General features: G+C 38.7%; 1 protein-coding gene across 1 annotated transcript; it reads right to left on the reverse strand.

The window, feature by feature from the left end:
* Positions 1 to 292: 292 nt before the first annotated feature.
* LOC142049753 (small glutamine-rich tetratricopeptide repeat-containing protein beta-like) lies at positions 293 to 20,012 on the reverse strand. The gene is made up of 5 exons (XM_075077685.1): positions 20,006 to 20,012; positions 19,330 to 19,429; positions 8,044 to 8,148; positions 1,792 to 1,930; positions 293 to 1,702 (listed from the first exon to the last, which is right to left on the reverse strand). Exons 1-5 carry the CDS (start codon positions 20,010 to 20,012, stop codon positions 1,571 to 1,573), a joined length of 483 nt encoding a protein of 160 aa, XP_074933786.1. The 3' UTR covers positions 293 to 1,570.
* Positions 20,013 to 20,759: the final 747 nt, after the last annotated feature.

Below are 20,759 nucleotides of genomic sequence, written 5' to 3' on the forward strand. Positions count from 1 at the left end.
GCTTCCATGGTGAATCTACCATAGTCATAATGTTAGTATCTTACACTGAAACTATTTCACTTACAGTTTTAGCCATCAAAAATAAAAGCCTATCCAAAGTCTGCTGAAACTATAACTAGCTAGACCACAGCTCCTGAAGATATTTTACATAGACAAGACACAAATATCTATACAAATGTCGTGGTTTAGCCCCAGTCAGCAACTAAACACCACACAGCCGCTCACTCACTCCCCCCACCCCGTGGGATGGGGGAGAGAATTGGAAGAGCAAAAGCAAGAAAACTCATGGGTTGAGAAGAGAACAGTTTAATAATTTAAATGAAATAGTGATGCTAATAATAATGATGATAATACTAATAATAATAAAAAGGAAAATAACAAGAGAGAGAAATGTAGCCCAAAATTAAAAAGGGAAAAACCCCACAAGCAATGCAACCACTCACCACCCGCCAACTGATGCTGCCTGCCCCCGGCCAGCTCTCCCCCAGTTAATATACTGGGCATGACATCACATGATATTAGAATGAGTTCTGGAGTAACAAGTTGGTCAATAGGCGCTGTGTAAACAGACACTGTAAATGTTATCAGAAATATTGTTCCAGAATGTTCTATATAGGCACATTTATGATAAAGATACCCATCATGTTAACCATTAAATAAATCCAGAACTCTCTAACTGTAGGATGAATTGCATTTATTTTACATTTTATGGCTTCCTCATCTCTATTCCAACCATCAATATTTCTTACAAGGGGCTAACAGAAGTCTGATCTAGGTTAGGGGCCCAAAATGGAGAAAACTTTCTCAAGGTCAGACAGTTACCCAACTTTTTTCCTTAAAAACAAAACTAAACAAAACCAAAACTAAAGAGATGGAGACTGTGAATAAGTCACATGGCCATTGAAGTAGTACATGGAGTTCCAGTGCTATTTAATCACTAATGCCATTGGAGAACTCATTCACTTCTTCCTTTCCTACCATCTCTATTATTTGGACCACAGTATCAGACCAGGTGTATTGATCTCTTGCATGCAGTGCATTTCCATGCTGAAGCACTGGTTAAAATGTCCTGTCCTAATGAAGCTGCCAGATGGGTAGTAAAGTTTTAACTGAGTTCTCAAAGGAAATAAGCATTTTTAAAATTTTTTTCTCCAAATTCTATTCTTCAGAGTTAATTCATACAAATTGGCTAAGAAAGCCATGCATGGAGGTAAAACTACTGAGGGACAAAACCACAATTTGCCATTGTACTGGAAGTAAAGGAAAGCACTGTGTGTTTGCTATTTGCTTAAGAGGTGATTTCTTTGCATTTATTGTTAACTATGCAGAGAATAGAAGAGATATTTTTACACCATGCTGTTGACAAGTGTTTTGCTACTCATGCATCTATAAAAACAGCACAGCTAATCTGTACATGTTGTTGTTCATAAGTAGGATAGAATCAATTGGAAATAAGACAGGCATTATAGGAGATTTATGCTTCACTCTTGGTTTGAGTGACTTAGAAAAGTTTAAATGCAGTATAATGAAACCATTGCCATTATAATAAGCATTAAAATAACTTCTGTTATTAAACAAGAATTGTTCTTAAAACTTCAGTTTTAAAAACAATATAATGTAAAGCTTGAAATATACTCACCATACTAATGAAGGCAGGATTGTTTATCAAGCTTGCCATGTCAAAACTCAGGCCAGTTCCAGTCTACAAAAAAATTACAATTGAAGAAAAGTTTACCTACAAAATTCCAGTTAAAACTGCTGTTTATTTAAATAGATGCAGGGCTAACTTACAGGACTAGACACATCTCTTAGTTTCTGTTCTGCTATTTTCAAATTTGACTTATAAGAGTTATTTTCTGGATCAAGATCCAGTGCTTTTTGGTAACTTGCAACTGCTTCTTCATATTTATTCACTGAGGTCAGAGCCAACCTAATGTGAAATAAAGAAATCCCGGTTAGAACATAAATGACCATCAAAAGATAATGATACATTTTCTGTTCCAAGTAAAACAGTATCTCACAACTAATTTTTAGCTTGAGCACTAAGTTAAAGCAAGTTTTGCTCTTGTGCTACTATTGCTTAGTGTAAGCCCTTATTTTTGCAGAACAGATGAACCCTCAATAACTCATCTTGCATTGCCTGTTCCATATATAAGCAAGTTTCATTAAAAACTCTTTGGCATCATCAAGTGATTTAGTCTGTATTTGAGAGTGCAAGCTGGATCCAGCATACATGACTTTTCGCATAAGCTCAGGAATTCCTCTAAATGTCCTCCAGTCCTTTTGATCCAAGAGATTATTCACAAGGGTACATAGGTAAGTAGGGTGAAGATACTGCAGCCTCAAGAAACCAAATACTGGAACCATAAGTTTCAGCATAACAGATTTTTGTCTTAGGATCAGTGCAAGATTCTCCTCTTGGATCTTCTACTTCAACAGCATGACAAATGAGTTATACAGGATAGTAGTAACATCTGTAAGACTCTGTAAGAAACCCTTGTATCAGGGAAGTCTGCCTAATGTTTTGAAAAATATTCTTCTCCAGCAGCTCAGGAGAGCACAGAACAGATTATCTACTACTTTTGAAACAGTATTTGTTTTCAGATTTTATTAGCTACTACATTTAAAACATCACCTTTCTTTGAGCTATTCCAGAAGTCCATCTGGTTGCAGTTTCAATCCTGTCTTCTACTGTATTTTCAATTTATGCTGACCATAAAACTAAACTGATCTTTTCCATATTTTGTGAAAGATCTGTATAACCCACATTCAGCTATTCAGTACTCCAGTCTCCCTTTAGTATGTGCTGAGCTACACAGACTGGGTTGATAAGTCTGTGCTAATGCCCACTAACAGACCTTAGTCTTTTATCTCAGGCAAGAGCGCTCAGTGTGTTAGTCAGTCACAGTCATTATTCTCAGTGAAAATGAACTCAATAACAGCATGAAACTCCAGGAGACTCCAGCAACGCTCCTGGAGGAATATATGCAATAGTAATGTTTTCTCCCTTAATACAGTTACTCCCATAACATACTCCTTGTTGGGCCATTAATTTGCCAGAATAGTTTCTGACCAGATGAAAAATGCAATCAGGTATTTCTGTGATGCAACCGTGGCTTTTGGTTGCTTTTTTCTGAAAGTATGTAAAATTTTCTTATTGGAACACAGTACAAGTCAGAACAGCGGGTGACACTTTCTTTGCTCACAATTCCAGGACCACCACCTACCCAGACAAGTGCTTTCTCAGGGTCATGCTGTAAGCATCCCTAACTGTCTACATGGCTCCCATCTCTGCATATTTCTCTGGCACTTCTACTTCTTTCTGTGATATATACAGAGTTTCTGTCAAATCCTTTGAAAAACTAATATACCTGCATAATGTGGTCAGAAAACAGCTTTCTCATAAGTATTTTTTGTTGAGAAGGTGGTTTCTGCACTTGGTTTTTTTTGTTATTACTAAAAAAAGCACTGTTTCCTCATTTAACCTATGTATGCCAAATATATTATTATATCCGAGTTAAGCAACAACCTGCTGCTCAAAATATGTCCTCTATCAAAACAACCACACAATAAAAAAAAGTTTGATTGCCTGTCGTGGTTCAGCCTCAGTCGGCAACTAAACACCACGCAGCCGCTCGCTCTTTTATTTATGTATGTATTTTACATTTTATGGCTTCCTCATCTCTATTCCAACCATCAATATTTCTTACAAGGGGCTAACACTGACAATCCAAATCTCTTAGTAGTTTCTAGCAACACTGTTGTATATATGTGCACACTTAAATTCCTTACTTTTTCCTTGTCATTTTATTTTCTGTGAAAAAATCTCAGTCACGTAAAAACAAGACCTAACAATACGTGAATTCCTAGCTTCAGTGATGGCTCAATGATATTTAAGGTTGAATTTCTTAGGGACTGCCATGTTTGGAACCACAGGTTAAATGCCTTTGGAGCAAGGAGATCTGGACAGTACAGTGAGATGAGCTATCATGCAGTATAATAGCCACAGCATCATAACTGCACTCTCAAATCTACAGAAGTGAGATAAAGTTTTAATTTAAACACTTCTACTTTTACAGCAAATGAAATGGGTATAAGAAGAAGAATGAACTTTTACTTTCATTTACTTTCATTTACTTTTACAGCAAATGAAATGGGTATAAGAAATTATTACAATAATTTTTAACTTCAGATAAAGACGAACCACTATACGTAGTTTGGAAAGCAGTGCCCTAAGGGCCTCATAACAGCAACTGTATTTTACACTGAATGTTTTTCCATTAATTTACACTGAATGTTTTTCCATTAATTGATAGATGTCTGTGCCACCTGCATTTAGATTTAAGTGCATTTGTCTCACCAACAATAAAGAACAAGGCTATTTTTTCCTTGCTGAAATATTTTCTGTGCAAATTCAAAGGGCTTTCTTGCCAAAGTTGTGTGTCTGTTTAATCTGAATGTACACTGTCTAATCACAACACTTTGCAATATGTTAATGAAAAATATGTTGCGTTGATGCTGTCATGATGCTCAGTTGTGAACTCTGCTATGTTGTTAACAGAATGCTTAATCAGAATCTATGCATTTTCTCAACCTTCGTTTAACAAAGTAAATTATTTAAAATATTTTGTTTATAGAAATCATAATAAAGAATAATTACAGCTCTAGATTCCCCCTTCCCCCCCGGGTTTCGCCTCTCTCTCGTTATTTTCCTTTTTATTACATTATTTTTGTTGTTATTATTGTTTTATTTTAATTATTAAACTGTCTTTATCTCAACCAGTGAGTTTTCTCACTTTTACCCTTCTGATTTTCTCCCCCATCCCACCGGTGGGGGAGTGATCGAGTGGTTGTGTGGGGTTTAGTTGCTGGCTGGGGCTAAACCACAACACTCTGTTGAGAGCTTTTGCTTGTTTGCAGGCATGGAAAGAAGTTAATACACATCTTTTTCACCTTTGTGGCCTGGAAAGTCAATATATCCTTACTGACTTAGCACATTACGCATATTGGCCATGTAAGGCTTGTATTAAAATATCATTTTGATGGAAGAAATTAGTAGATGAAACCTGTAGATTAAAACATTAAAATATATATTTTAGCTCCGTTGTTTGCTACTCTCACGTCTTAGAATTTAGGAGAGATATAACTGAAATTGTTTATTTTAGATTTTAAAAAGCCACTCTGAAAGCATTCTTCCCCCAGGAAAATGAAAAATGTCTATAATGGTTTTCAGTTCTGCTAGTAATCTTTTATATTTTATATTTTGTTTCTTCAAAGGAGAAGGGGTAAAATACTAAAACAAAGAGAACATCTCTTAACACTCACAACTATGTCATTTATATCTGTTAGGTGGGGAGAAGAAAGGGAAAAAATAACCGAAGTGAACTGAAGACTTCATAAAGAAGAGAAATGGGGAAGACAAACTGATTCTCCTTTAATTACACCTAAAATTATAAATCTTTTATGGTAAAAAAATCTACAACTGTTTTAACAGATTCTGAAAAATAGTTATTATGTTTCCCAAACTAAAGCTACCTTTTATCGTAAACCCTATTTTACAGATGAAGGACAATCAAAAGGATTGTTTTTTGAACTCTCCTAAAAATGTTTCATGGTAGATTTTCTGCAAACAAAAACTCTGTACTTAAAGTACAATCTATTAGTCTAACAGGCCTAGAGTGAGACAAGATTTGTAGAAGAGGTGCTATCTTTAATTAGACCAACTGACAGAACAGGAAAAACCAAACTTTTGGACTTGACTGGCATCCATTAATCAGATCTGACAAGTAGCAAAATCCAAACTAAATACAAGTGGGACACGATTGTTCTTAGTATAATAAAACTATTTTAATCAATTAAAACACTGGAGAGAAAACAGTTGCTATAATGAATGTACAGGGATGAATCAGCAAGAAAACTGTAAGCTTTAAAAACAATGTTGCCAGTGAGGTCACAATTTGTTTATCCACTGTTAAGAATATAGTTCCCAGGATTTTTTTTAAACATAACTTGTAGGTCCCCTGTGAGGAGCTGGACTGTACAACAGACAGAATATTTTCTTCATGACAAAAATATGCTCCTATCCTTTTCTGTGTTTTGCTTTTGTTCAGTTACCTGTGTGAGTTAATGAATAATGGTTGATTAGTTTCATGCACAAAATTCTCATGTGCATTTATCATAGAATCCCATCGGAATTTATTATAGACTCATAGAATCATTTAGGTTGGTGTTGTGGTTCAGCCTCGGTCGGCAACTAAACACCACGCAGCCGCTTGCTCACTCCCCCCCCACCCCTGTGGGATGGGGAAGAGAATCAGAAGAGCAAAGGCAAAAAAAACCCAAATTGTAGGTTGAGATAAGCACAGTTTAATAATTACAATAAAATAATAATTATAATAATAATGAGTATTATAATAATAACAATAATGATAATATAATAAGAAGGAAAAGGAAAAAAGGGAAAAAAAAAGAAACACAAACGATGCAACTGCTCACCACCCGCCGACCGACGCTGCCTGTCCCCGAGCTGTGATTGCTGCCTGCTTCCCCAGCCAGCTCCTCCCAGTTAACATACTGGGCATGACGTTACATGATCTGGAATATCCCTTTGGCCAGTTTGAATCTGCTCTCTTAGCTGTGCCCCCTCCCCTGCCGGATTCTTGTGCACCTGGCAGAGCATGGGAAGCTGGAAAAGTCCTTGACTAGTAAAAGCACTACCCAGCAACAACTAAAACATCGGTGTGTTATCAACATTGTTTTCATGCTAAGTCCAAAGCACAGCACTATGCCAGCTAAAACCATGACATTGCCTGAGAACAATCACAATGTTTATCGAAAGGCAGAGTGGTCTTACACCCAAAACTAAAATAACCTCAAATTTTCAATTAAATCAGCCTGTAGCTTCCCTCCGTCTCACTGAAATTGGGGGATCTTGGGTTGTGCTATATGAAGAAACAATCTGAACAGAGTTAAATAGGACAAAACCAATTCAACAGGCCCTAAAATTTCAAAGTGAATTAAGCCTGTCAGGCTACATTTGTACCGGTAAAATAAACTGTATCAGGGAAAGTTTTCAAGGGATAGCATTCCATCATCATTGATCTTAAATAAAACGCCCCCTGGCATGACTTTGTCCCAGGCCAAAAAGTATTGTCTCATACAATTTTGGGGCATGGTTCAGAATTTAAGATAGACCAAGGCAATTTAGCAATTAGCAATTTAGCAGTTTGGATGTGGTCACTCCATACTGCAAACTAGATTTTAATAATACGGACATGGGCCATTTTGTGCCAGCTGACCCCAAAGAACAATCCCAAGTATTTTTTAATTTACTAGTATAGATATAACCTCAAAAGCCTTAAGCAGCCTTCAGCCCACACCCACAAGATGTTTGATTATTGAAGAAGCAAAGCTACACATATCAGAAGAACAGCCCTTCACTCAAGTAGATAGCCCATTCAGGGGAACATTGCTGACGTCATTTTTTTTCAGATAGCACTTAATCACACCCACCACCTAAAGGGGCAATACTGCTAAGCTCACAGACATGACTCAGAAAAACTACTAAGTGACATAGCTTAGTCTTGCTAAAATATCTGCTTCCTGAGAGTTACTGAACAGAAAAATTAAGCCTCTATTCCTGCTAGTGTGAAGCCTCAATACTTTTACTATCCTATTCTCTAACAGCATCATTAACAGATTCCCTGTTCCAACTGCAGAAATTTTATTACTCATAACTAGGTAGGAGGTAGAAAAACACAGCATGACTTCATAAACTAAATTTGTAAAGTTAAAGCTTTTTTTTCTTGCAGCTAAACTGAAAGGAAAAAAGCAAACTGACAAAATCCGATATGAAAATACTGAGATCAACTACCTATATAAAACTTAAAGCTGACAGCCTGATAGGGTCATCTTCAGAAAATTGCTACACTTTCAGAACAAGCATATCAGCTAAGTAAAACAACATAGTTCCACTTATTTCTGAAAACCTATGGTGACTTACACTTGGGTCTTCAGCATTTACTCAGATTTGTATTAGCTTACCCCATTCTCCCATATGCTTTGCTGTACTTTGGATCTATTGCTATGGCGCGCTCACAATCCTTTATTGCTTCACTGTAGTTGTTGAGCTTACTTTGAGCAGCAGCCCTAAGAGGAAGAGACAGAGCTTTGGGGGGAAAAAAAAAGAAAACACAACCACAAAAAAACACAAACAAACAAAACAACAAAAATCCCAACCAATAACAGCAAAAAAAACCCAAACCACAACACCCCTTCCCCAAAAAACCTAAGAACCAAACAAAATCCAGCTTAGATAGTCACATGTCCATGACTAACCTTAGACTTGTTTAATCTTACTGACTTTTCATTCACTATTTAGGCAATGCCTCAGCTTTCCTCAATTACGCAGGACAAGCAAATGTTCTGAATTACGTATGTGCTTAAATGCATTGCTAGACAAGGGCTTTGGAGAACACACACTCACCTTTGAAGACATAAAGGATAAGTAATTCTAAGGAACTGTTTTAGAGCCAGCACATGACTATGCACAAAATACATCACAAAACCTACTGCAAGAAGTAGATTAAATAGAATTATTTTATACAATTGCGCTTTTCCAGTAAGAAATATAGTTTTACTGCTGCTCAAAGAAATGCTGTGATTTTTCCCTATTTAATTTTTTATCAGGCAACTCATGCTTGCAGGTTGGGATAACATTTCTCAATAATCTCTGAATTACTAAATTAAAATTGCATCTCTATACCAGAGAAATACTAAATGTTGTGGACATTTATACAATAAGACTAAAGACTTGCCCAAGTTAAAAAGGACATTGGAACAGATTAGTACTCAAAATTTTACCTGCTTAAAAGGCCTCAAAACACTAATTTGTTCTTCCTTGATTAAAAAGCTTGAAAGAACTAAACCCCTGACAGTCCTTGACTTAGTCCTTATTGTAAGCATCCTTGTTCTCTTGTGGTTTCCTCCCTTGCAAAGATAGTTTCAGGGTTTTGAAGAATGCAACTTGGTGCCAGACAGGATTAAAAAGATAGTGAATAAGCTCGTAAATTCATTGATAACAGAGACTCAGGACACCAGTGCCGAGATAAGCACTCGAGGAACTAGTTTAAATCAACCCCTTGTGACAGTCCAAGGCTAAAGGACCGAAGAGCTCATTCAATGACTATATATGGGCAAAGGAAACCCAAAGTTCAGCCAGCGGACAGGTGAGGAAGACCATCAGAGACCACTGGAGGACTCCCAAAGACCACTAAAAAGACAACTATGCATGCAGCTTGAGCTTTTACATATGTTAATGAATCCTCGTGAATCTCATTAATATGTATGACTTTATAGTATATAATCTTTAGAAGTTTACTGAATCACTGGAGCACTCATGGTGGATCAATCCCCAGCGCTGCCCAGCGCTGTAATAAAGGATGCCTGCTTAATAGTGACTTTGTTGCTATTGAGTTTTATTTCGGGAACTTTCTGGATACTCCGCTTCCTCTTACGGGGAGGTTCGGACTTTGAAAGATAGTATCCGCGAATTTTTGTATCAGTTTGGCGACCCAGATGGGACCATCTCTGTCCGACTGCAGGACCCCCTGAGTCGGAGACTCCCTTGGCCGGCCCCGGAGAATTCTCTGGAGGGACTCCCTGATTCGGCGGATCCGTGCGGGGGCAGACAAGGACCTCTGGTAAGAATAAGGCATTCTTTTTGGTTTTGGGGACCGGTCATTTGAAGCTACCCGTCAGTTGCAGTTCGTGAGAACCCCGCAGGGTAGCATACAATTGCATGTACGATTTGTATTAATCACTTGGTTACTACGTTGCATGGTTGTATTGATCAATTGATTGGTATGGTCGTTTGTTTGTGCATTTGTATTTGATTTTGGTTTACATATGCGTATGTGATATACGCTATATGTTTGGTATACGTGTATTTGCAAGTTTCTGGCCAGCTTATGCTGGCATTTGTTATCAGTGGGAGGTAGTAGTGGTTATTGTGTCTGTGCTGTAATTGTTAATTGTGTGTGGTGTTTATACCCTAGCCTTTGTCTTTGTCTTTGTCTTTGGGTAGTATAAGTTTAAGAATGGGGAACCAACAGGGTGGAGTTCTGAAAAAGAGCCCTTTGGGCTGCATTTTGGCCCACTGGAAAGATATCGGGGAAACACCTGGAGGTAGTGTGGATCGTAAAACCTTGATAAAATATTGTAATCAGTGGTGGCCTTTATATAAGCTAGATGAAGGAGAAAAATGGCCTTTTAATGGAACTTTAAAGTATAATACTTTGTTACAACTCATTTTATTTCTACGCCGTGAAGGAAAATGGGATGAAGTGGGTTATGCCGATATGTTTTTCACCCTGCGAAATCACCCTGAATGGCAGAAAGAATGTGGAATCAATCTAACACCCCAGGACCCTATGGTTCTGGCGATAGAAAAAGAGAAAAATAAGCAAAAGACAAAATTAAAGAGGTGTTGTTCGGCGTGTAGCATTGGACAGAGATGTTTAAAAGTTGGCTCACAGAATGAAAGGCTGGAGGATTATTTGCCTCTGCCAGAGAAAGAAGGTGATAGGGAAGGAGATGCTGGTGCAGTCGGGGTTAAAGAATCGGAGGCAGGAGTCAGGGAAGAAACTGATATCGGATTTTCTCCCATCACTGCCAGAACTCGGAGTAAAATGGGACCTATTATATAGGCCCCTCTAAGGCAGGCGATGGGAGTGGGAGGACCTGTTAGAATCAAAGTGCCTTTTACTTTAGCAGACTTGGACGGCTGGCGAATTACTGCAGGGAATTATCGGGACGATCCTGAAAAGGTTGCTAAAGGATTTGAATTGATTGTGAAAACTCAGGACCCTGATTGGGAGGATGTGGATGCAATGTTGGATGTGGTGTTTAGTGAGTCGGAGAAGCAGATGGTTGTGAGAGCAGCCAGAGCCCAGGTACAGGCTCTGGTTTTGGCTGGAACCCTGCCAGGAACGGTGGATAATCATGTTCCAGTTACCAATCCTGGCTGGGACCCCAACCAAACAGGAGCCAGGGAATTATTAGTGAGGTACAGGGAATGGATTGCTTATGGAATAAGAGATGCTGTCCCAAAACCAGTAAATTGGTCTAAATTGTACGAAATAAAACAAGATAAAAAGGAATCTCCTACTGATTTTTTGAATCGGTTAAAAGAAGGAATGCAGAAATATACTCCTTTAGACCCTACCTCCCAGGAGGGAAAGGGTCAGTTGATATTCCTGTTTTTGGGACAGTCGGCGGATGATATCAGGAGAAAGTTACAGAAAGTGCAAGGAACAGATGCAAGAGATTTAGAAAAATTGCTGGAGACTGCTTGGCAAGTGTATCGGAACAGAGACAGTCAGAAGGAGAGAACGATGGGCAGAACAATTGCTAATGCTACAGTGGCTGCCTTGCGCACCACAGGGGGTCAGATAAACAACACTAATGAGGGGAGAGGAGTTGTAAGAAGTGGTGTAAGTGCCCCACCCAGAAGAAATCAACCCCTCTTGAGAGATCAATGCTCTTATTGTAAGCAAATGGGGCATTGGAAGAAGGATTGCCCAAGATTGAGCAAACCGGTGACAGTTGCCAGCACGGAAGAAAGTTGATGGAGACCAGGGGAATCTTCCCTAGCGGAACCCTTGGTAAAAATACAGCTAGGGAAAGAAGAAAAACCTGTAGAATTTCTAGTAGATACAGGTGCCACATTTTCAGTATTAAATCAGGAGTTACTGCCCATAAGTAAACAAAATGTTAATATTGTGGGAGCAACCGGACAGGTCGAGAAAGCTTTCTTTTTGAAACCCTTGAAATTCAAAATTGGGAAAAGTGTAGGGATTCACAAATTTCTCTACCTGCCTGAAGCTCCTAGACCACTTTTGGGAAGAGACTTATTAGAACAATTGAATGCTGAAATAAAATTTAATGAAGGGGAAATTGAATTTAAAATACCAGAAGAAAACCACATTGAAATTTTAAGTTTGACCCTCACTGAACCACAGGTTAGGGGACAGGAAATTATACAGGAAATAAAAGACCAGGTATATCCAGGAGTATGGGCATCAGGAATCCCTGGAAAGGCCAAAAATGCAGAATTGGTTGTTGTTAAACTCAAAGTGGGGGCACAGCCTGTCAAAGTAAGTCAATATCCCCTGAAATTAGAGGACAGGCGAGGAGTGAAAAGTATTATAGAGGAATTAATAAGATTTGGATTATTGATTGAATGCTCTTCAGAGTATAACACTCCTATTTTGCCTATCAAAAAGCCTGATGGCAAAACATATCGATTGGTACAAGACCTGCGGGCAATAAATAAGATAGTTGAAGATCTATATCCGGTAGTGGCAAACCCATACACCTTACTAACTAATTTAAAAGAAACTTATGAATGGTTCACAGTATTAGATCTGAAAGATGCATTCTTTTGCCTCACCTTGGCCCCTGAAAGCCGCAATTTATTTGCCTTTGAATGGGAAAACCCTGATTCGGGACGAAAAACCCAACTAACCTGGACAGTGTTACCTCAAGGATTTAAAAACAGCCCCACGATCTTTGGAAATCAATTAGCTAAAGAATTAGAGGCCTGGGAAAGACCTCCAGGAAATGGTACTCTTTTACAGTATGTAGATGATATTTTGATAGCCACAGAAAAGGATGAAGAATGTAAAGAATGGACTGTGAGTTTGCTAAACTTTCTTGGACTAAGTGGTTACCGAGTCTCATTACAGAAAGCCCAGATCTTGAAGAAAGAAGTAATATACTTGGGATTCGTGATTTCTAAGAGACAGAGACAGCTCGGGAATGACCAGAAAGAAGCCATTTGCAGGACTCCAGAACCAACCACGGTAAAAGAACTTCGAACCTTTCTGGGAATGACAGGTTGGTGCCGATTATGGATCTATAATTATGGACTTCTGGTTAAACCTTTGTATGAACTGTTGAAAAATAGCTTGACACAATTAATATAGACAGATGAAGCCAGGCGGGCATTCAAAGAACTGAAATTGGAACTAATGAGGGCTCCAGCTTTGGGCCTGCCCGATGTAACTAAGCCCTTTTGGCTGTTCTCGTATGAAAGACAAGGAGTAGCTTTGGGAATTTTGGCCCAGAAATTGGGTCCTTATAAATGAGCTGTAGCGTACTTCTCCAAACAGTTGGATGAAGTAAGCAAAGGATGGCCAGGATGCCTTCGGGCAGTAGCTGCCGTGGTCTTGATTATCCAAGAAGCCCGAAAATTCACATTGAGACAGAAGATGATTGTGCACACTTCCCACACTGTAACCTCCGTTTTAGAACAAAAAGGGGGACACTGGCTCTCGCCATCAAGATTCTTGAAATATCAATCAGTTTTGATGGAACAGGATGATATAGAAATTGTCACATCCACTATTATCAATCCTGCTTCCTTTTTAACTGATAAACAGGAAATGGAGACTGTCGTGCATGACTGCATAGAAACCATTGAGACTGTGTATGCGAGTAGGCCCGACTTGAAGGAGGAGCCGCTGGAGGAGGCTGACCACACTTGGTATATTGATGGGAGCAGTTTTGTAAGGAATGGAGTTCGAATGGCAGGATATGCGGTGACCACCACAGACCAAGTAGTGGAAGCAAAGTCACTCCCTAAGGGCACATCTGCACAACGGGCCGAAATAATCGCTTTAGTAAGAGCATTAGAGCTTGCTGAAGGTTTGCGAGTAAATATCTGGACAGACTCAAAATATGCCTTTGGTGTAGTTCATGCCCATGGGGCAATTTGGAAGGAGCGAGGACTTTTAACCGCTCAAGGGAAAGACATAAAACATGCTGATATAATTTTGCGACTTCTAGATGCTGTACAACTTCCGTCGGCAGTAGCAATTATGCACTGCAAAGGACATCAGAAAGGTAACACTGACAGGGAAGTGGGAAATAAATTAGCTGATCATGAGGCAAGGCAAGCTGCGGAACAAGGTGAGGTATTAGGCATAATTCCTGAAAAATCTTTGCCACTACCTGAGATAGTTGAATATGATAAAAAGGATCAGAAGTTAATTACTGATTTAAAGGCTGAAATTGGCCCGACAGGATGGGCAATGTTAAAAGATAACAAAATAGTAGTTCCCTTCAGAATATTATGGAAATTAATAAAAACAGAACATGATAAAACTCATTGGGGAACTGAAGCTTTGTACAATTCCCTCACCAAGCAGATGATAGCTAGAAATTTGTTTCAAACTATAAAAACTATAGTTGATAGATGCGAAATATGCTTAAAGAATAACCCAAAGGTAGAGAATCGGGTGAAATTTGGAAGTATTGGTAAAGGGAATGTTCCAGGCCAGAACTGGCAGATAGACTTCACGGAACTCCCTAGAAAAGGGGGGTACAGATATCTATTAGTATTAACTGATACCTTTTCCAGATGGCCTGAAGATTTCCCCTGCAGAACAAATAAAGCCCGAGAAGTAACAAAAGTCTTATTGAGAGAAATTATTCCCAGATTTGGCGTGCCAGAAGTGATCTCCTCTGATAGGGGACCACACTTTGTGGCACAAGTAGTTCAACAAGTTAGTAAATTTTTAGAAATTAATTGGAAATTACACACAACTTATCGCCCGCAAGCAAGTGGGCAAGTAGAAAAGATGAATCATTTAATAAAGACACAATTGAGCAAAATCTGCCAGGAGACGAATTTAAGGTGGGATCAAGCCCTCCCTATTGCGTTACTAAGGCTCCGAGTCAAGCCAAGAACTAAGGAAAAACTGAGTCCTTTTGAAATTCTATATGGGAGACCCTTTCAGACTAGATATCAAGGACAAGATCCCACCCAGGTAGGAGAGATTAATCTACAACAATATCTGATTGCATTGGGAAAACAATTACAAGAAGTAAATGGATTAGTGATGTCTACTAGAGCATGGGGGTTAGATTCCCCAGTGCATTTGTTCAAACCTGGAGATTGGGTTTATGTTAAAAATATTTCAGGTGATCCTCTCAAAGAGAAGTGGAGCGGCCCTTTTCAAGTTCTGCTTACGACTTACACTGCGGTCAAGCTTGAGAAGCACGCTGCTTGGATCCACTATTCCAGGATTAAAAGGCACCTGAAGGACCATGGAAGTCCCAACCCGTAGGACCCACGTCTATAAGGCTGACCCGAAACTAACATTAATATTGCTATGTTGTTGTCTTGAATTAATAAGTACATTTACTCCCAGTTGGCCCCTGAAGAAAAGAAGCGAATCTGTTGATAGTCTCTGGTGGATTTAGGGAAATAACACCAATACGTTAGTTCAGTTTGCTGAAAACTGCTCTTTGTGGGAACCCTATACTAGGAGTGATAAATTGACGGGATGGCATGGAATGACCTTTGTATTATGTTCAAATTTGACAAATGTCACTGTGATAACGAATGTTGCCTTAAAATGTTGTGCAATCAAAGGGATAGGGCCTCCACTGCAGATGAAGAAGTGCTTTCTTCAAAATAACACCCCCATAAAGGAGACACATACTTGGAAAACTGGTAACTGGGATACACTAATGTGTACAAATGGAAGCATTAATAGAACTGCTGGGGTGGCAGTCTCCTTAACATTGTTGAATCCACGACCTGCAGTGAATCAGGACCAATTAATTAGATTACCATCCACTTGTAAGAATGTGGCAAAGATAAGGCAAAAGCATATGTTGTTCTTTAACATATCTTTTCCAGCCACCCCTCCCTGCAAAGTAAAACGAGCTTGGTATGATACTTTACTCGGAGGTGCAGGAACTGGGTTAGGACTACTAAATTCAGTAGATTTGGAAACTTTAAGGAGTAAAGTTGGAACCGCAGGATTCGATGTAGCTCAAGCAATCAAGATTTAGGCTGAATGGATGCCAACCACCTTTAATCCTCAGATACAGAATTTAGAATATGATAAAGAGTCCTTATATCTCTTTAATAAGAGTATAATTACCCAGATACAATCACTTAAAAATTTGACAAAATTTGTGGACTGGACTGTCTGTACTCTACAAGTCATGTGGCAATTAGAACAAAAGAATAAGGTGCAGTCCTACTTGATGAGTAATAATGAGTTTATGTGGAGAAAATTATTTGGACAATGGGTTTTACCTAGACACTGGATAAAAGCCTATTCACAATTTGTGCAGTGTTATGATAGATGGTGTGCAGGAAATTAGTATACTATAATATAACTGACCCCGAAGTAATGTGTAAATATTTAATTCTGCCAACCCTCTTTTTGAGTCAAGGGAACCCAGAATATTGGTTACCAGAATTCCAAGGGAAGTATATTGGGAACAATAACAAAACATACGATTTAGATCTTTGTGAAACCACCTCTGATGGAATCTTGTGTGGACAACAATCTCGAGTATATGAACCCTGCTTATTAGAATACTCTGTTAACAATTGTAAATGGACGATCCTGTCTCCTAATGTGTTCGAAATGTTTGTAGAAGTTAATGCCAGATATGTGTGTTTAGTAACTAACAATCGATCAGTAGTTGAACAATACAATGTAACTACCCCATTCATAGGATGTCTCAAGAACATAACCCATTTAACTTGGCATGGACAAACCTATTCATTTTTTTGCATATACAGAAGAACAAGTAGCAATGTTTTGGCATTATGAGAGCTTAAATTTAAGTCATGCAAGTTTATCTCTGAAGAAATTAAATGAAATCTTGAATCAATCACAGAAACTTCAAGAACATTTAGGAAAACGAAACAAAACATTAGCTGAATCTATTATTAAAACAATAATAACTGGAGACAAGCTTGTCGGACTGTCGAGTCAAATTGAATCTGATACTGCCCATCATTGGTGGGATATCTTTTCAGGGTACTCACCCTCTGCAGAGAAAACTTTGAATATTTTAGTTCACCCGCTTTTGATATTGTTAGCATTTGTTATTATACTAAGTGTCGTCAATTACTGTTTGTGGTATAAGCTAAAGAAATTGGCAATAAGAGTTTGGGCTTTACCTAAGATAATGAAATATGAAAATTTAGAACCTTTGAAAAGGAATTTACAAAGCTTAAAGAAAAGGGGGGAATGAAAGAACTAAACCCCTGACAGTCCTTGACTTAGTCCTTATTGTAAGCATCCTTGTTCTCTTGTGGTTTCCTCCCTTGCAAAGATAGTTTCAGGGTTTTGAAGAATGCAACTTGGTGCCAGACAGGATTAAAAAGATAGTGAATAAGCTCGTAAATTCATTGATAACAGAGACTCAGGACACCAGTGCCGAGATAAGCACTCGAGGAACTAGTTTAAATCAACCCCTTGTGACAGTCCAAGGCTAAAGGACCGAAGAGCTCATTCAATGACTATATATGGGCAAAGGAAACCCAAAGTTCAGCCAGCGGACAGGTGAGGAAGACCATCAGAGACCACTGGAGGACTCCCAAAGACCACTAAAAAGACAACTATGCATGCAGCTTGAGCTTTTACATATGTTAATGAATCCTCGTGAATCTCATTAATATGTATGACTTTATAGTATATAATCTTTAGAAGTTTACTGAATCACTGGAGCACTCATGGTGGATCAATCCCCAGTGCTGCCCAGCGCTGTAATAAAGGATGCCTGCTTAATAGTGACTTTGTTGCTATTGAGTTTTATTTCGGGAACTTTCTGGATACTCCGCTTCCTCTTAAGGGGAGGTTCGGACTTTGAAAGATAGTATCCGCGAATTTTTGTATCAAGCTATCGTAGAAATGACAATAATTCCACTGTATAAAGCATTTTTATTAGAAATGCTAGATGCTACAATCATCACTGTATTCAATCCTTTCTCCCGTGATAACCTCCAAATTGCATGTTTTTTCTGAATTTGATTAAAATCTCTTCTGAATGAGACTACTTGCATCTTTTAAATATTCAGGCTACTTAACAGTTGTCCAACTCCACAGATGCCAGTGAAGATGTATGGATAAAAACTGGGCACAATGCTTAGTCTTGCATGTGTTTGAACAGAAAATGTTTTTCCATGTTTACAAAAAAATTATATAGCCAGTTAAAACTTCAAGGGCATCTCAGCTCTCTCTTTTTTCCACCGCTGTGAGTAAAAAGCATTACTGTTGAAGGCAATAATTCTCCATTGCTTCCATACTGGCTTAAGAAAAAGGCTTACGTTTATTCAGATACCACATTACCCTCAAAACTCCAAGCAACTGCCTGTCTTCTTTTAAATAACTTTGTACAATACTGTGCACATTAACATCAAGATTAATTTTGGTCCTCACAAATGTAATATGCGATAATGTAGCACACAGTGAAGTATTTCCAGTCTTTTGCCAATTACAGATTTGGTGCTTAAGCCCGATTCAGTGATTTTGGGAGGCTTTTGAATCAGGACTTATATTACCATTTGATAATTAAAATCACATGTGGTCAGTTTTCTCAAGGAAAATAGATGATTTACACTTTGAACTACCATCTTAAAGATGTAAAATATTAGCAAACTGTGCATTCCCGTTCTCTTTATGCTTGCCACGGAACACTGACTCAAACACTTTTATTTATCACAAACTAAACTCTGACGTAATGGAAGCACAGCTCTAAAAATGGAAAAAAAAAACCACTGGGTACAGTGCCACAAGGCCAGATTGTGCTTAAGTTAGTAAACCCTTCTGGTAACAGAGGCACTGAAAAGTGTAGAGCAGATGGGCTCTAGAGGCAGGCCAGTTCCAGTAGGGCTCATAGACCATACTGCCTTTGTTCTTATGCTGGTCTTCAGGGCAGTATACTGAAAGAGCATACTGCTGCTACTGGGCTAACATGCCCTTCCAGACTTCCTCTGGTCCCATGTCAGCACTATGGTGAAGAATTGATTATACAATGAAACTACAACAGTCTTGTTATTTTTCAAAAGGTCATGCATAAAAATGCTGAGTATTTATACAATGCTTGAAATCTCCAAAATCATATACCCACACTGATTATATGCTTTCCAGGGAAAGTCAATACTAAGGGAGATAGAGATGGCAGCTGAGTCACTAGAAGACCAAAAAAAGGCTCTTGCTACTCAATAGGCTGGAAACAACAGCCTAAGTTATAATTTAACATAGACATCCTAACTCACAAAAACCTGATCTCAAGGTGCTACAAGTAATTTTAAAGCCCATATTACACCTTTAACTGATACAGATAAGATGAATTAGCTCACTTTTCCTTTAAATCTGTTACAAATTTAACAAAATAAATGTCTGAATTGCAGGTTTTTCTAGCTTCATGTTGTTTTGATCTACTTCACAACTTATCTTTAAAATAACGTTCATGAAGTTCGGGAATGAAAAGTGCATATTATTTTGGTTTTACCTGTTGCAGTAATAGACTGCATTGTTTGGATCCAGTTCTATAGCCCTGGTATAACAATCCACTGCGGCACCATAATTTTCTTCTTTCATATGACTGTTACCTGAAATAAATTATAAAAAGCTCTTAAGTAGTTAAAAGACACAGCACTATGTTTGAAAGAAACAGAGCAGCCACATTATAGCATTTATGCATAAATAAACAGCATTATAAGGCAGTTATGACTGTACCTTTTGGAGATACATTCATTTAAATGGAATTGGCATTGAATAATGCAAATAAAAATATCTACTATGCCTGTAAAGTTTATTATGTACTGTCATGGTTTCAACTGGGATAGAGTTAATTTTCTTCACTCTAGCTGGTATAGTGCTGTGCTTTGAAATTAGCAGGGAAAAAAAATCCTGTTGAGATAACACACAGATGTTTAGGCTGTTGCTGGGTAGCGCTTATACTAGTCAAGGACATGTCCAGCCTCCCATGCTCTGCTGGGTGCACAAGAAGCTGGGAGGGGAGGGGGCACAGCTAAGAGAGCAGATTCAAACTGACCAAAGGGATATTCTATATCATGTAACGTCATGCCCAGTATGTTACCTGGGAGCGGCTGGCCGGGGGAGGGGGGAAGCAATCGCGGCTCGGGGACGGGCAGCGTCGGTCGGCGGGTGGTGAGCGGCTGTACCGTTCATGTTTCTGCGTTTTTTTCCTGTTTTCCCTTTCCTTCCTTTTCCCTTTTATTATACTAACATTATTGTCATTATTATCATAATCATTTATCATCATCATTTTATTGTAATCATTAAACTGTGCTTATCTCAACCCACAAGTTCTTTTGCTCGTCCGATTCTCTTCCCCATCCCACAGGGGTGGGGGGGGGATGTGAGCGAGCGGCTGCGTGGTGTTCAGTTGCCAGCTGAGGCTGAACCACGACAGTCTATTTTTGGCGCCCAACGTGGGGCACGAAGGGTTTGAGATAATAACAGTTGCTGGTCACAGTATTGATTCATCTGCTCGCAGTATTAGTTTGTCCAGTCTTTACCATGCTGATTGTAAAGTACATGTTAAAACTTGCTGTTGGTTTTGTCAGTTTGCTGTGCTCTGCAGTGATTAGAGATATTTTGCCTAGGAGACTTGTTATTAAAACACTGACCTTGACTGTTATCAGTTATTTAGGTTTTGCATGGAAGCCGTTACTGTACTACAGCTACCACCTCATGGAGGCAATTAGCAATTATACCTCCTCCTCTGAGGAGTTTTTTATGGAGGAAATACAGAATGGCACCGTAGCTACTATCTTATGTAATGCCTCCTCCTTCATCACAACAACTTTTCAGTATCTTGAACATCCTTGTGTAGTTAAGATACATCTGTTGATATTGCTTTGGCAGGTGGTATCAGATCTGTCTAAGGTTAGTAAGCAAGTTAAGAATATAATC

Source organism: Phalacrocorax aristotelis, chromosome W (genome assembly GCF_949628215.1).
Source record: "Phalacrocorax aristotelis chromosome W, bGulAri2.1, whole genome shotgun sequence".
Taxonomy (NCBI): domain Eukaryota; kingdom Metazoa; phylum Chordata; class Aves; order Suliformes; family Phalacrocoracidae; genus Phalacrocorax; species Phalacrocorax aristotelis.